Genomic DNA, 14437 nt, shown 5'->3' with positions numbered 1-14437 from the left:
TATACCACCCTTCTTAAAAATATATATGCACTAAAGTAATTTTCAGATCAAAAACTGCTTTAGCCATTACCTGGACTGACTCCATATACCACCCTTCTTAAAAATATATATGCACTAAAGTAATTTTCAGATCAAAAACTGCTTTAGCCATTACCTGGACTGACTCCATATACCACCCTTCTTAAAAATATATATGCACTAAAGTAATTTTCAGATCTTAAACTCCATATACTCTACTGCTCCTCTTTAAAATATATATGAAATAAAGTAATTTTCAGATTGTAAACTGCTTCAGCTAAATGCGGGGTAATGCTTGGGAGAATTGCCTTGTTATAACACAGACACTATTCCCCTCGCCTCCACCTAAAAAAGGGTTTGGTAATCCCTGGGATACAGCATTCATCCGTTCCGGGGTTTGGATCGTAAGGTGGAATCATCGTACCGCAGAGCCTAAGAAAAATTTTATACAGTACATATTAAAAATTAGTAGCAAAATACAGTACAGTATATAATACACAGGGACGTGAAATAAGTAATGCCCCTGACCCACTTCCCATAGCAGTAGAGCAACGAAACTTGGCACAGTTATTAGTCTTTCTCTACATAGGAACCACCCAAAGTTATGCATTTCTCCCATCGTTTGATGCAGCTCTGGAGATCGTTTTTGTAGAACACCCCAGGTTGGTCCTCCAACCACGACGTGACTTTAAATATCAAGGCTGCATCATCTAGGAAATGCTTTCCTTTCAAAAACAACTTCATGGTTGGGAAGAGGTGAAAGTCAGAGGGTGCAAGGTCAGGAGAGTAGGGAGGATGGGGAAGGATTTCATAACCACACGCCCATGCTTGCAGGAGGAGAGTACCTTTGCTGATCTTGCCCCGCATCTTGATTTTGATAGCTTCCCTTAATTTCCTCAAAAGTGAAGCGTAATAGGCTCCTGTAATTGTGGTGCCCTTTGCCAGGAAATCTGTCATCACTACTCCGTCCAGGTCCCAGAAGAGTGTTAGCATGACCTTGCCACTGGAGGGCTACACCCTTACCTTCTTTGGAGGTGGTGAGTCCAAGTGCTTCCACTGCATTGACTGGGCTTTGGTCTCTGGATCATAGTGATGGACCCAGGTTTCATCCTGTGTAGTCAGTCTTTTGAAAAACTTTGAGTCATCTTCTTGACACATCTCCAAATTCATCCTCGAGCACTTGACGCGTTCTCACTTCTGGAATGGTGTGAGCAACCTGGGAATCCATCTGACAGACACCTTATGCATATGCAAATGGTCATGAATGATAGTTTCCACAGACCCTGTACTAATCTTGACATCTTGGGCTATTTGGCGAATAGTAATGCGCCGATCTTCCAAAATGGCAGCCTCAACTTGACCGACAGATGCCTCATCAATGGCAGAAGGGGGAGGGCGGACCAGATCTGGGAGCTGTTTCCACAGACTTCCGGCCATGTTTGAATTCACAATGCCAGCGTTTTACAAGGTCATATGATGGGGCATTATCACCATAAGTTTCTTTCATTTCATCAAAAGTCTCCTGTGGTGTGCGTCCTTTCAAATACAAAAACCGGATCACTGCTCGACATTCAACAGGCTCCATTTCACACCTGACTCAGTTCAAACACCTGTAAAACAGAAACCACAATTAGTTCAGAGCTGTAATTTTTCGCATAACCCATAGAGATATAAATCATTGCACATGCAAAATTTCAGCTAGATCAGACAACTGGAAGTGGGCCAGGGGCATTACTTATTGCACGTCCCTCGTCTCGTATAGTCTAATAACATTATAAATAACACCATAAATTGGGCAAATATAGTAACTAGGGGCTGGAAAAAACATCGTATTCCACATCGAAACCTGAAAACCCATATCCTCGGGCTCTACTATACTCTAACCACTGCACCAGTGCGCCACAGGTCCTTAGGGACCAGTTCTAGTACAAATTTTGGGAGACTTAAACTTATTCTATATCTAGTTGTAAATATCATTTATTTGAAATCCCGTCCAAATTCCTGAGTTCGACAAGATACACCTGAAAAAGTTTGGAGGTTACACCGACTGACACTTTATGAAAATGAAACTCAAGATGAGAACCGTAGTCTGATGAATCCAAAGAATATAAGTAAGTTTTTCTATTTCAAAATTTGGTTTGTTACTTAACTGATTTTGTCAACAACAAAAAAAATGGCGGTCGAATTTGTATTTCTAGGTGATCGTTTATTTCAAGCTTAAAAATACAAAAAAAAAAAAAAGGCTCATGTTATCACTAATCCTATGTATGGAAACGATTTCTAATCAGATTAAGATACATATATTTAGCTTTTGAAGTTTGTTAGTTCATTTTAGTAATTTGTTGTTGGCTTCCTTTCTCCTCTGCCCTTTCCTCCACCACTGTCCTCTTCCTTTCCTTTCCAATGTAGCACTACCAAGACACAAGAGATTGTCTTTTCGCACAATACATTTCACGTTTTCTTTTTGTTTTTCCAGTCTTTTGTTTCTTCTATTGCATTATAGACATTAGCAAGTTTGATTGTGCAGTATAGTTAACAAGAAACAAAGGGAGAGAAAAAGAAACAGAAAAAAAAAATTGTCACCAAATGATATAAAATATAACATTATATCGATCTGTTAGTTTTACACTTTGAAGGACAATTTTTTTGTTTTCATTTTTAAAGATTTACAAGGGCGATAATTCAAGTAATTTGCAGTTGTATTTTTCAGTTGCCCACATTGAAAATTAAGCCTTAAACCTTTAGTAGAATATCACTTTTACAATTGATTTTTCCAAATACTTTAACTACTGCGCCATGGATCCTTGCAGACAGTTCTAGTACAAATTTTGGGAGTCTTAAACCTAATTATTTCTAGTTATAAATATCACTATTTATTCAAAATTCTATCCAAATTTCTGAGTTTAACAATATACACCTGAAAGAGGTCGGAGGTTATATCGACTGAAACTTTCTGAAAATTACACTCAAGATGAGAACCATAGACTGATGAATCCAAAGAATACGAGTAAGTTTTTCTATTTCAAAATTTGGTTTGTTACTTTAACTTAACCGATTTTGTCAAAAAAAAAAAAAAAAATGGCGGTCGAATTTTTCTTTTTAAGTGATTGTTTATTTCAAGCTTAAAAATACAAACAAAAAAGGGTTTATGTTATCACTAATCGGAAACGATTTCCAATCAGATCAGGATACATATTTTTAGCTTTTGATATCTTTTAAGCCTGAAATAACCGACCATTAAAAAATGAAACATTCAAAACCATTTTTTAAAATCAGTTATGTGAATATAACGAGATAAATTTTGAAATAACAAAACTTATTGTAATCTAAAAAGAAAAACGAAATTGCCAGAACGCCCACGAAATTCATGTTATTAGCACGACTTGACTTTGACACGTTTTCTTTGCTGCTAAACACTAAACATTCTCCTCTACATTCGTCCTTCTTATCGCAGCCACTCCCTTCATATGTAAATTATATCTTGAAACCACGAGATCTTTAAAGATCATTTCACATCATATAGACCTTACATCTCTAATGCTTCGTACATAGCCAGACTTAACTAACCCTCGACACTGCCGAAAATAGCTATCACTACGTGGTTAGACACGTTTAGCCCTTGATATATGGCCAGACACAGCCAGCTCTCAATATATGGCTTGACACCACTAGCCCTTCATATTCTTGTTGACTTTCAAACACAAAAAAAAGTTTCAGTTCATATCAATATTCAAACCCTGTATTTAGCATTTGTGCATTGGCAAATATACTTGTTATTGTATTTCGTCTTGTTATCTTGTACATCGGTTGACATGTTCTGCAACATTTGGGGGGGGGGTACAAGTTTTCTCTCCTGACAGTATTCAATAATTCTTTCTGGAGACTGTAGTAGTAATTCTTTTAATGCACTCACCTCCAAAAGACAGAAAGTCTGTTCTGTTTGTTGTCAATGCACAGGGGCTGAGAGAAGAAGAAGAAGAGGAAGAGGAAGAAGAAGCGGTAAGCATGGTTTGTTTTATGGGAAAAAGGGCGAAACTAACCGTGAGAATTTCTGAGATTTGAGTGGAATAAAAGACCGAATTTGGACGGATAGGCGACGGTGCTTTTGCTCGAGCAGAGGCAACGGTGAGAGGAGAAGAAAGTCCCTCCATAAAAAAAGTTTCGACTCAAAGTGAGAAAGAAAGTGAGGCTCAAGGACCCAGCAGTTTTCAGAGACTGAATCGGCTGTCCCAACTCAATTAAATTCATGATCGCTTTAATTAATTTTCTCAACTTGTTGATTTTTGTGCTTTATTCAATCTGAGATTGATTGACAATTGTCATCTGCTGCAAACTGATCAGCCAAGAATTTTAGTATCTTCCGGCAGTTTATATAAACTGCCGGAAGATGCAGTCAAAAAGTTGTTTTCAGCATGGGTCACAAACTGCACTACTAGCAAGAAATGTTTCTTTTCCTTCAAAATTGATTTATTAAAAAACACGGTCAAAGAGAAAAAGTATACTTGGTTACAACTTTTGATTGTGAAATCAGAAATCTGCTAAGGAAATGTTTGCAAACTAGTGAAATTAAAAATGCTATCAAAATCTAAATAAAACTGTTTTGTCAAAATCTATAAACTGTTTTGTTTGTTTGTTTGTTTGTTTGTTTTTTGCTAAATACCGCTTGCCAATTTCCGATTTTAAAATCGGAAGTCATAACCAAGTAGATTTATTTCTCTTTAACCAATCAAGCTTTTAAGTCTATTATATAAGTTGGATGTACATTAGTACTGATTAAGTGTGTTAAGAACAGTATTAAGCATAGTTTCGTTATGTAATCGGTTTATTATAATTATTATTGATTTAATAATTTTTTTTTTTATAAATTATTCGTGACATTTTTTGCAATGAATTATATTGATGTATTTTTTTTTTCTTTAAATTACAACAGAAAGAATATGACAATTTTGATGGTTTTGTTGTGCTTCATGGTACCGACACAATGGCCTATACTGCATCAGCACTGTCATTTATTTGTCATAACCTTGGCAAACCAATCATTATCACCGGATCTCAGGTTGGTATTGCTTTTATCTTCTTTGTTTCTATTAAAAGTATGAAGAGATACGCCGCTGCTGCTGCTTATGGTTTCAAATGGTGTAGTTTGACGACAGTCGAGTCTTCGAAAAGTACCAGGAACAACGCTGATAATTAATATAAATGTAACTAAATTAGCGAATGAAAAAGATTGATAAAAACATGAATGAGTCAGCATTCAACTAATGCTAAACTTAACAATGAGATTTTGTGAATGAAACCGAGAAAGTTGGATTTAAAGAACAAAACATATATCAACAATTTTACAGAGACGTAAATTGAGTAGGTTTATGAATTAGATACGAGTGTTAAAAAGTTCGTTTAAAAGTTGTGTGTGTGTGTGTGTGTGTGTGTGTGTGTGTGTGTGTGTGTGTGTGAGAGAGAGAGAGCGAGAGAGAGAGAGAGAGAGAGTTTGTCTTATTTCTGCTCTTCTTTTGTTAAATAGTACGTGGGAGGATGCCCTAAAAGAAGGGGGAGGGCTAAATGCAAAGTCAAGAAATCACATGACTTCCAGCAAAGAACAGTTCGAGCTCTCAACCTGCATTGATGCAGTACGTGGTGGTCCTAGCCAACCAGCAAGGTGGCAGGGACGGTGCGCACACGTGGCCAAAAATCGGTCTGTCAGTATATGTACATGTTAGCTCTCCTTCCAATTCATTCCTTCTAAATCATATTCTCGCATTAAATGTTACAATCCATTTACGGCCCCATTCCACAAGTCTGGAGATCATTTTCTAAGGATTCCTAGAGGGGTGTACATCTGTCTTTCCTTCGTGCATGTTATAGAGTATTGTGTCATCAGCAACTATACTCATCTCGGACACAATATTATCAGAGAGGTCGTTAATAAATATTAGGAATAATAGTGGCCCAACGATCAACCCCTGAGGCACTTCTACATTAATTTTACATTGTTTGGATGTATGTCCATCAATGACAACCTAGTTCTGGTTGCCTTATCCAACCCATAGTGTATTCGTTCAGAGATGACTGTTAAAATATCTGCAGTACAATAACATGGCCTAAATTCATACTGTTTGTCAGAGAGAAGATTAGTTTTTGCGAGGTGGTGATCTAGTGCTTGATTGATTACGGTCTCAAAGATTTAAACGGAGGTGACTGATAGGGCAATAATTGAGAGGGTCAGTCCTTTTATCAGAATTCTTGTGTACAAGTATCACAGAGGCCATCTTCCAGCTATTAGGGAACCAAGTTTCAGCAAGGCATCTGTTGGAGAGTTTAGAAAGTATGGAGGCTAGCTCAGCTGAGCATTTCTTGATTAGTATAGCACGGATGAGATCAGGCCCACACGCTTTGGAGGTGTCTAAGGTTTTTATGATATTGTGAACATGAGAAGGAGTGATTTTCAGATCATAAAGTGTGGCTTCAGTCCGCATAAGGAAATTTTGGAGGGAGTTGTTTATTGGCTCTAAGGTGGAGTTTGAGGCGAATTGCTGGGCAAGCAGCTCTGTCTTCTTGGTTACCGTGTATGTGACCGTGTATGGTTGTTGGATAGTGGAAGAATTACTGATTGCCCTTTTTATTCACTATACTATTATAAATTTTCCAGAAATAATGAGTTCCTATCTTTTGCGATTCTATGCGTTCCCTAGTTATTTCAACATGCCTTTTTTTGGCTGTGACTATTTCTCTCTTACAATGATTTCTAGCATCCATAAATTTTTATCCATTTCTGTTTAACTTATGACGTACAAACTGTTTTTGTGCAATGGCAGTTGTACAATCTCTAGTGAACGCTGGGGGTAAGTGGGGTTTGCTATAATATTTCCACGTGGTAACTTGTGCTTCAGTGTCCGTTTTGCACAATTTGATTGTCTCATTGGCACACTGTTCAGCAGGAAAAGAGAGACGATATTGTTTGCAAACTCCAACTTCTGCTGCATCACCGCAGTTATATGCCCATGCTTATTTCATGAGTACTTCAATGGAATAAACTCACTGCACTTGTATACTCACTAATGTAAATACTCCTACTAGCAGCAAAATCTTGTCATAAAAATTACTGTAATTCTAAACCTCGTGCATGCATATATATATATATACGAGCAAACAGTTAATAAAACATGTTAAAAAACACTTTGAAATGAGTTAAAAACATATTTAATCTTAAAAGGAAACACTAGATAAGTGGATAGTCCTTAATCCGCAGAGTTTCGAAGAACTACTTTCCTTCTCATCAGAGGGTAAGAATTAGCAAAATGCGGGATCGGATTTTGCATGCAAAAGTATTTGATGAAACATATATATATGTTAATGATGGGACAATTCCGATTCTGATTCTTTATAAATCTCTAATTATTTAACTATAAGATTATTATTTCCCATGATTTTCATAAAAACACATGTTAAATATGCAGATATTTTCTAAAACGTCAAAATACACTTGTGGAAGATGATCTATCGATTTTAAATTTACTGATAATTTAAAATCAATAAATACTTATTATTTTATTATTATTACGACCAACAATGGGAGATTTTTCTTTAGAAAAAAATAAAATAAAAAAATACAATTAAAAGAATCGTTTTGGCATTGGAAAATAGGCATTAATTTTTCCGATACGGATATCCGATTTGAATTCCGCTTTTGAATATAAGCATTGTTGTCTGAAGAGGTCTCTAATTAATAAATATTAGAAGACCGAAACATCAAATTACTGCTTATGTAAAGACAAATTGAATATATATATATATATATATATATATATATATATATATGAAACAGGACTTATCCCTACTCTTTAATGAAACATGCATTAGAAAAAAAAAGCTGCCCAAATATACTTATATATATATATATATATATATATATATATATATATATATATATATATATATATATATATATATATATATATATATGGAAAAATGCGCGCATGAAAAGTAATATTCTTAAGATTTTATTAAACCTGGAAAAGTAAAGGACAAGAAATTCCACCTGGAAAAGTAAAGAACAAGATATTCTAGTAAAGTAAAAAATAAGAATTTTTTAGACTTAAAATATTGCAGCTAAAAATAAAATTTTAATATTGATAAATAAAAATAAATATTAATAATTTTATAATTTACATAAAAATTAATAATTTTATTATATCATAATTAGGATCATTTAATTCATTTTTATGTAAATTATAAAATTATTAATTCCATCTACTAACTAACTAACTAATGAATTAATTTTATTCAAACAATTTTCACTACATAAATATATGCAAATAATAGGGGGGAAATAAGTTCAATCCAACGACTGACACCCTTTCTAACTCAACAATAAACAACAACATATGCAAATAATAAATAAAATATTTATCAATATTAAAATTTTATTTTTAGCTGCAATATTTTAAGTCTAAAAAATTCTTATTTTTTACTTTACTAGAATATCTTGTTCTTTACTTTTCCAGGTTGAATTTCTTGTCCTTTACTTTTCCAGGTTTAATAAAATCTTAAGAATATTACTTTTCATGTGCGCATTTTTCCATATAATCCATGATTTTTCCAGGCATCGCTATTCTATTAATATATAAATTTATAATATTTATTAATGATTGTCAAAAGAAATTAGCTCTCAAACACACATTTATGCAATATTTATCATTCAATCACAGTAGTTCCGAGCCAGGGTCTCTACCGAGACTGCGGTTCATGAATTTGTGATCTGTATAGAGCATAAATATATATTTATTATCATTATTATTCCAAGTTCGTTGCTAATATTATATATATAAATACACGCAAAGAAAAATACAGGAATAATCGACAATGTTGTCTGTTTTTCTAAAAAAAATATTTCTCTTTCATTCCCTGAACGAATGAGATAAATGAATAATAAAATAAAAATTCAATAATCTTTAAAATATTTTCAGTATTTCCTAGTAAGTTTAAATAAAGTTGTGTTGTTTTTTTCTTTCATTTCTTCTAATAAAATAAAATAAAATAAAAACTAAACCTTTTATTTTATCCATTTTTTTTTCTGGCTTCTTCTGCTTGTCTCTGCCACTCTCACTAGTATTTTCTTCTTTTTAGTCTTTTAAGTTCACATGTATTATTCGACTTATTTACTTCCGAAACTAAGCAAGCAGGTTCACTGCTGCTGATGATAATATGGACAAGACACGATCTCATAGCAGCAGCAGCAGCTCTAAGAGTAGTAGTTATAATAATAACTTGGAACCGGCGAATTATTAGCATATTAATAGTTCGATTTTCATCGGTTTTTAATTTTTAAAAAAGCCATTACACGGGATTGAACCTAAAATCTTTCCACCAATCCCGGCTCTATACCCGTTACGGTAACATATAACATGTTCAATTTAATTTCGAATCACAGTAGTTGTTATGAAATGACTACATTTTTCATCAATTGTGATAACGAAAAATTTGAATTCATTCAAAGAATATGTATATCATAGAATTCACTAATATTTTTAATCGATAAATTCACCATTTTTTGCTATAAAATCATAAGGAGAGTTAAAAAAATTAGTTATTAAAAAAAAAGTTTGGTTTTTTAATTATAAAAAAAACGATACGCGGGATTGAACCTAAAATCTTTCCACCAACCCCCGGTACTCTAACCGTTACGCTAACATGTCATATTGCCAAAATCGCAGTAAAAAATATTTATATACAAAAAAAAGTTATGCAAAATAAAAAAAAAAAGCGTTAGTCACTTACGTACTTACTCTCCTGTTTGTGAACCCACATATTTTGTTGTAACTTTTTTTTCTACTGAACCAATTTTCGAAATTTTTTTTCAAAATGTAGCTAATGAGGTGTTCTATCCAACTATATAACCTGTTTGAAATTTGGTTACGAACGGAATTAGTGGTGGGGGTTTGAATGTGTCTCGATTCATTCAATTTCGGACTTAAGCATATATTCAACCACTACCGTGGTTGAATGATATATATATATATTGTTTTTAAATCCTTGAAATAATACTAGAACTAGTGTGAATTGTTAGAAACAAACTAATATCGTGATTGCAGTACATTAATTAACTTACTAACAAAATAATTTTCACATGAATGACATCGGATTATTAAAAGTTTTAAAGGTCGAAAAACTTTCCAGACTCTGTGTGTGTGTGTGTGTGTGTGTGTGTGTGTGTGTGTGTGTGTGTGTGTGTGTGTGTGATCATAATACAAGCATGTACTAATAAAAGACAATATAATCTGATCAGCAAACACTCTTTCTTGCAATTATTTTACATTTTTAATGTTTAGAATGGATTTTTAGACGGATGCTAGTACAATACGAGGACAGGTTTCTTCTGTGGAAAGCCACCATTTATTAAGTCACCTGACGAGGACTCCTGATTTTAACCGACCATTTGTCTGAAACATTAGCATGTCCAGTGTCGCGATCATGTACATTTGTCATCCTATAATATATATATATGGTAAAAACCTGAAGAGAGTGCTCAATACTATTGCAGAACAAATATGTGTTTTATTTTTTTATTACCGTTTTATCTGTTTGGTTACATATGTTTCGGATGTTAGATCGTAAACACGGTCCAACAGCCTCATCAGACCATTTCTGTAAGGTCTGACGGGGCTGTTAGATCGTAAACAGGGCCCAACATCCGAAACATATGTAACCAAACAGATAAAACGATAATAAAAAAAATATATATATATAATTAAATAATAGTTTCATGCTTGCGCAATCATCAGTGTAGGGTAAATATTCTTGCCAGTCATGAGATTCGAACTAAGTCATGAAGCCGCCTTTAGCTCCATTTACCGAGCCTCTACCTCAGGGCCACCTAGCTATTGCCACAGGAAGGAAAGGAATTAAGTATTAAACACTGAATTGAGGTGAGTACAATGACAATCTCTCTCTCTCTCTCTCTCTCTCTCTCTCTCTCTCTTTCTCTCTCTCTCTCTCTCTCTCTCTGTATTTATTTATATGTATATATATATATATATATATATATATATATATATATATTAGTGGCCTGGCAAGGCCACGGAAAGCTAACCGAAGCAGCAAAACTGAAGCTGACATGTAGGACACTACATATACAAATGTAGGCAAATCTGGGTATATTTTATTAGTTTGAAAATATAAATTCTTTTTTACCAATTGTTACAAAATTTTAACCATAAAACAGTATTATAATCTTCAAAAAGCCTGCAAATTCCCCCACTAATCAACAATCACGAGGTTGTTTGCTCAGTAACCGAGAAGGCTAACATGCTTGAAAGTCGGTTTGCCTCAAACTCCACACTGGACCTTTCCAACCACCCCCTACCTAACTTTTCTTTGTGGACAGACGCCACGCTAGATGATCTGAAAATCACCCCTGCTCAGGTGCATGCTATCATAAAAAACCTTGACGTTTCAAAAGCATGTGGACCCGATCTCATCCCAGCTGTGCTATTAAAAACGTGCTCAGCCAAACTCTACAATAAATGCCTAAATGAATCTTGCTTTCCGGGCTGTTGGAAAGAATTCTGGCGAAAGTACTGACCCATCAAATTATCTCCCCATTAGATTCCTCCCACTTTTCGCCAAAATATTTGAGCCCATAATTAACCATGCTCTAGTTCATCACCTTACAGATGCTAAACTTCTGACTGACAAGCAATATGGATTTAGGCAAGCCCGTTCCACAGCAGACATCCTAACTGTAATCTCTAAACGTATATACCATTCACTGGACAAAGCGGAGGAGGGCAGAGCGGTAGTTCTAGATATATCTAAGGCTTTTGACACGGTACAGCATGAAGGGTTTCTCAGGAAAATTAGATCATATGGTATCACTGGTAGAATACTTAACATAATTAAATCCTTCTTAGATAAGAGAAAAATCCAGGTTGTCCTCGGTGGTCGTACATCTAAACAATACGATATAAATGCAGGAGTGCCTCAAGGGTCTATCCTTGGACCTCTATTGTTCCTGATATTCATAAATGACCTCCCAACAAAATTGCCTCTGAGATGGGTATATATGCTGATGACACCACACTCTATAACAGGCACGACAGGAAAGCAAACAAACACATATCTAAAGAAATGGCAAAAACACTAGAGGATGACCTCCAATCTGTAGCGGAATGGGGACAAAAATGGATGGTCACATTCAATGCTGCCAAGACTAAACTGGTTTCCTTCAATAATTACAAGAAACCTTCTCTGCCACCTATAGCAATGGCCAGTGACTCTTTATCTGAGAGTACATCTTTCAAACTCCTTGGCCGCAGGAAACATGAGTTGGAACAATTACATTGAAAGCATTGCCAGGGCCGCTGCGAAGAAGGTAGGCTCTCTCTACTGTGCTAGAACACTACTAACACCCGAAAGTATCCTGTACCTCTATAAGGCCACCATTCGCCCATGTATGGAGCATTGCTGTCACATTTGGGCTGGTGCATCTGCTACTAGTCTCTCGCTCCTAGACAAGGTTCAAAAGAGAGTCGCCAATCTGATAGGCCCTGAACTAAGCTTCAGCCTCTGTCCCATCAACGAAATGTTGCATCTCTTTGCCTGTTCTACAAGTATTTTAATGGTGAATGCTCTGGCGAACTGCAGACACTTGTGCCCCCACGACGTAGACACCCTCGACAAACCCAACAGGAAGCTAAATCCCACCCCCACACAGTAGAGATCCCTAGATGTAAAAGATCTTTCTACTCCAGTAGTTTCTTCCCCACAACTGTTAGACTTTGGAATTCCATTCCCGGTCCCTGCTTCCCAACTGTACTGACGTGCAGAAGTTCAAATGTAACGTGAACTGACATCTTGCTGCCCAAATCTCTACATAGTACCCCAGTAGTTGTTGCCCCTGATAGTAGCCCTCTACACCAAAGTGGCAATTTGCCTTGTTTGAGGTGAAAATGTAATAAAAAAAAAATTAAAATATTATTATTATAGCATATAATAATAAATGGAAAAATTAATCCTAAAAATGGTAAGACCACATCTTAGCGAGGATACGAATAACCAAATTGCAGGATTAAGGCAGTCCAAAATGACTTACAAGCAGATTTTTGATATTTTAAAAAAGAAAAAACATCTCTTTCTGCAGTGAATCGAATTGGTAAAAGGTGCAAAGTCAAACGCTTGGTAAAAGGGAAATTTGGATCTGGTCGCCCTAGAGCATCCACTTTGAAGGACGACCACAGGCTTAAATTTACTGTTTGGAAGGATTGAAAGAAAACTTATTTTGATCACAGCAAGAAAATTTTAAACGGGCTGGAAATTCTCTTTCTAGATATACAATATCTAGACGAATGAAATGAAAGAAATGTAAATGTGAATGAAAGAAATGTAAATTTAAAATTGTCACTGATTTCTATAATTTATTAAAATACTATTAATATACTTTCTCCTCTCCTGATTTCATTCTTTACTTCCCCTATCTTATATACCTGTGTGTCTATGTGTATATGTATGTGTCTATGTATTTATTTTATGACCGTGTGTACTTAGATTTATATATTCTTATATTATTTGGTATACCCTCCCATGTTTATTCAATCCATTTGTATGTTTCTATGTGTGTATGCATCTATCTGTACTCTTGCCAAATTATTTGTATTCTTATATTTATATATATATAATTTATGTAAATTATACATATTTATGTGTGAGTATATATATGTGTGTGTGCGTTGTTGTTTATTAGTATATGATTGTATGCATATATTTGTGTATTTTTTTGTATGTATGTGTATACATAAGATATATATATATATATATATATATATATATATATATATATATATATATATATATATATATATATATATATATATATATATATATGCTTATTTGTATGTTGGTTGGTTCTCTGTGGGTATATACATATGTATTTTATTATTTTTAATTTGGGTACATATCTACCTGTGCGTAACTACTTTTGAGTATTTCGTTGATTTAATTACTTCTTTTGCCTGAATATATTTATATATTTATAGGTAAGTGTACTTGTATCTGTGTTATTAGTAATCTGGTCTTGAATGTATTAATTTGTGATTTAATATGACTTTATATCTATACTTAAATAGCTTAAACTTTCAACTTAATAGTATAGTTACACCTTTACTTATGTGCATGTATATGTATGTATATATATATATGTATATATATATATGTATATGTATATATGTGTGTGTGTGTATGTGTGTGTATATATGGATATATATGTGTGTGTGTGTGTGTGTGTGTGTATATACATATATGTATTGTATTCTTTTTATATACATAAATATTAGTAGTTTTTTATTTATAATTATTGGACCTATTTAATTCATTTAATCCCCTCTTATGGCTAAATATGTTATATTAAAAAGATAATAAATATTAATTT

General features: G+C 34.2%; 1 protein-coding gene across 3 annotated transcripts in view; it reads left to right on the top strand.

Moving 5' to 3' along the window:
* The window catches only part of LOC145260605 (L-asparaginase 1-like), a 113317-nt gene that overhangs the window by 30132 nt on the left and 68748 nt on the right, over positions 1 to 14437 (top strand). For 2 of the 3 annotated variants that reach the window (XR_013864339.1, XM_080118899.1), the window contains exons 4-5: positions 3976 to 4017; positions 4949 to 5074. Coding sequence is in view for 2 of the 3 variants with exons in the window: in XM_080118899.1 (XP_079975025.1) it covers positions 3976 to 4017; positions 4949 to 5074 (168 nt within the window). In the remaining variant the exon portion in view is untranslated. The remainder of the gene's footprint in view (positions 1 to 3975; positions 4018 to 4948; positions 5075 to 14437) is intronic. The other variant, XM_080118901.1, reaches the window with a different exon arrangement.

This window comes from Euprymna scolopes, chromosome 36 (assembly GCF_053919585.1).
Source record: "Euprymna scolopes isolate OS-2025 chromosome 36, ASM5391958v1, whole genome shotgun sequence".
Taxonomy (NCBI): Eukaryota; Metazoa; Mollusca; class Cephalopoda; order Sepiida; family Sepiolidae; genus Euprymna; species Euprymna scolopes.
The sequence above is the reverse complement of the archived record's forward strand: the minus strand, read 5'-3'. Positions and strand labels throughout refer to the sequence as shown.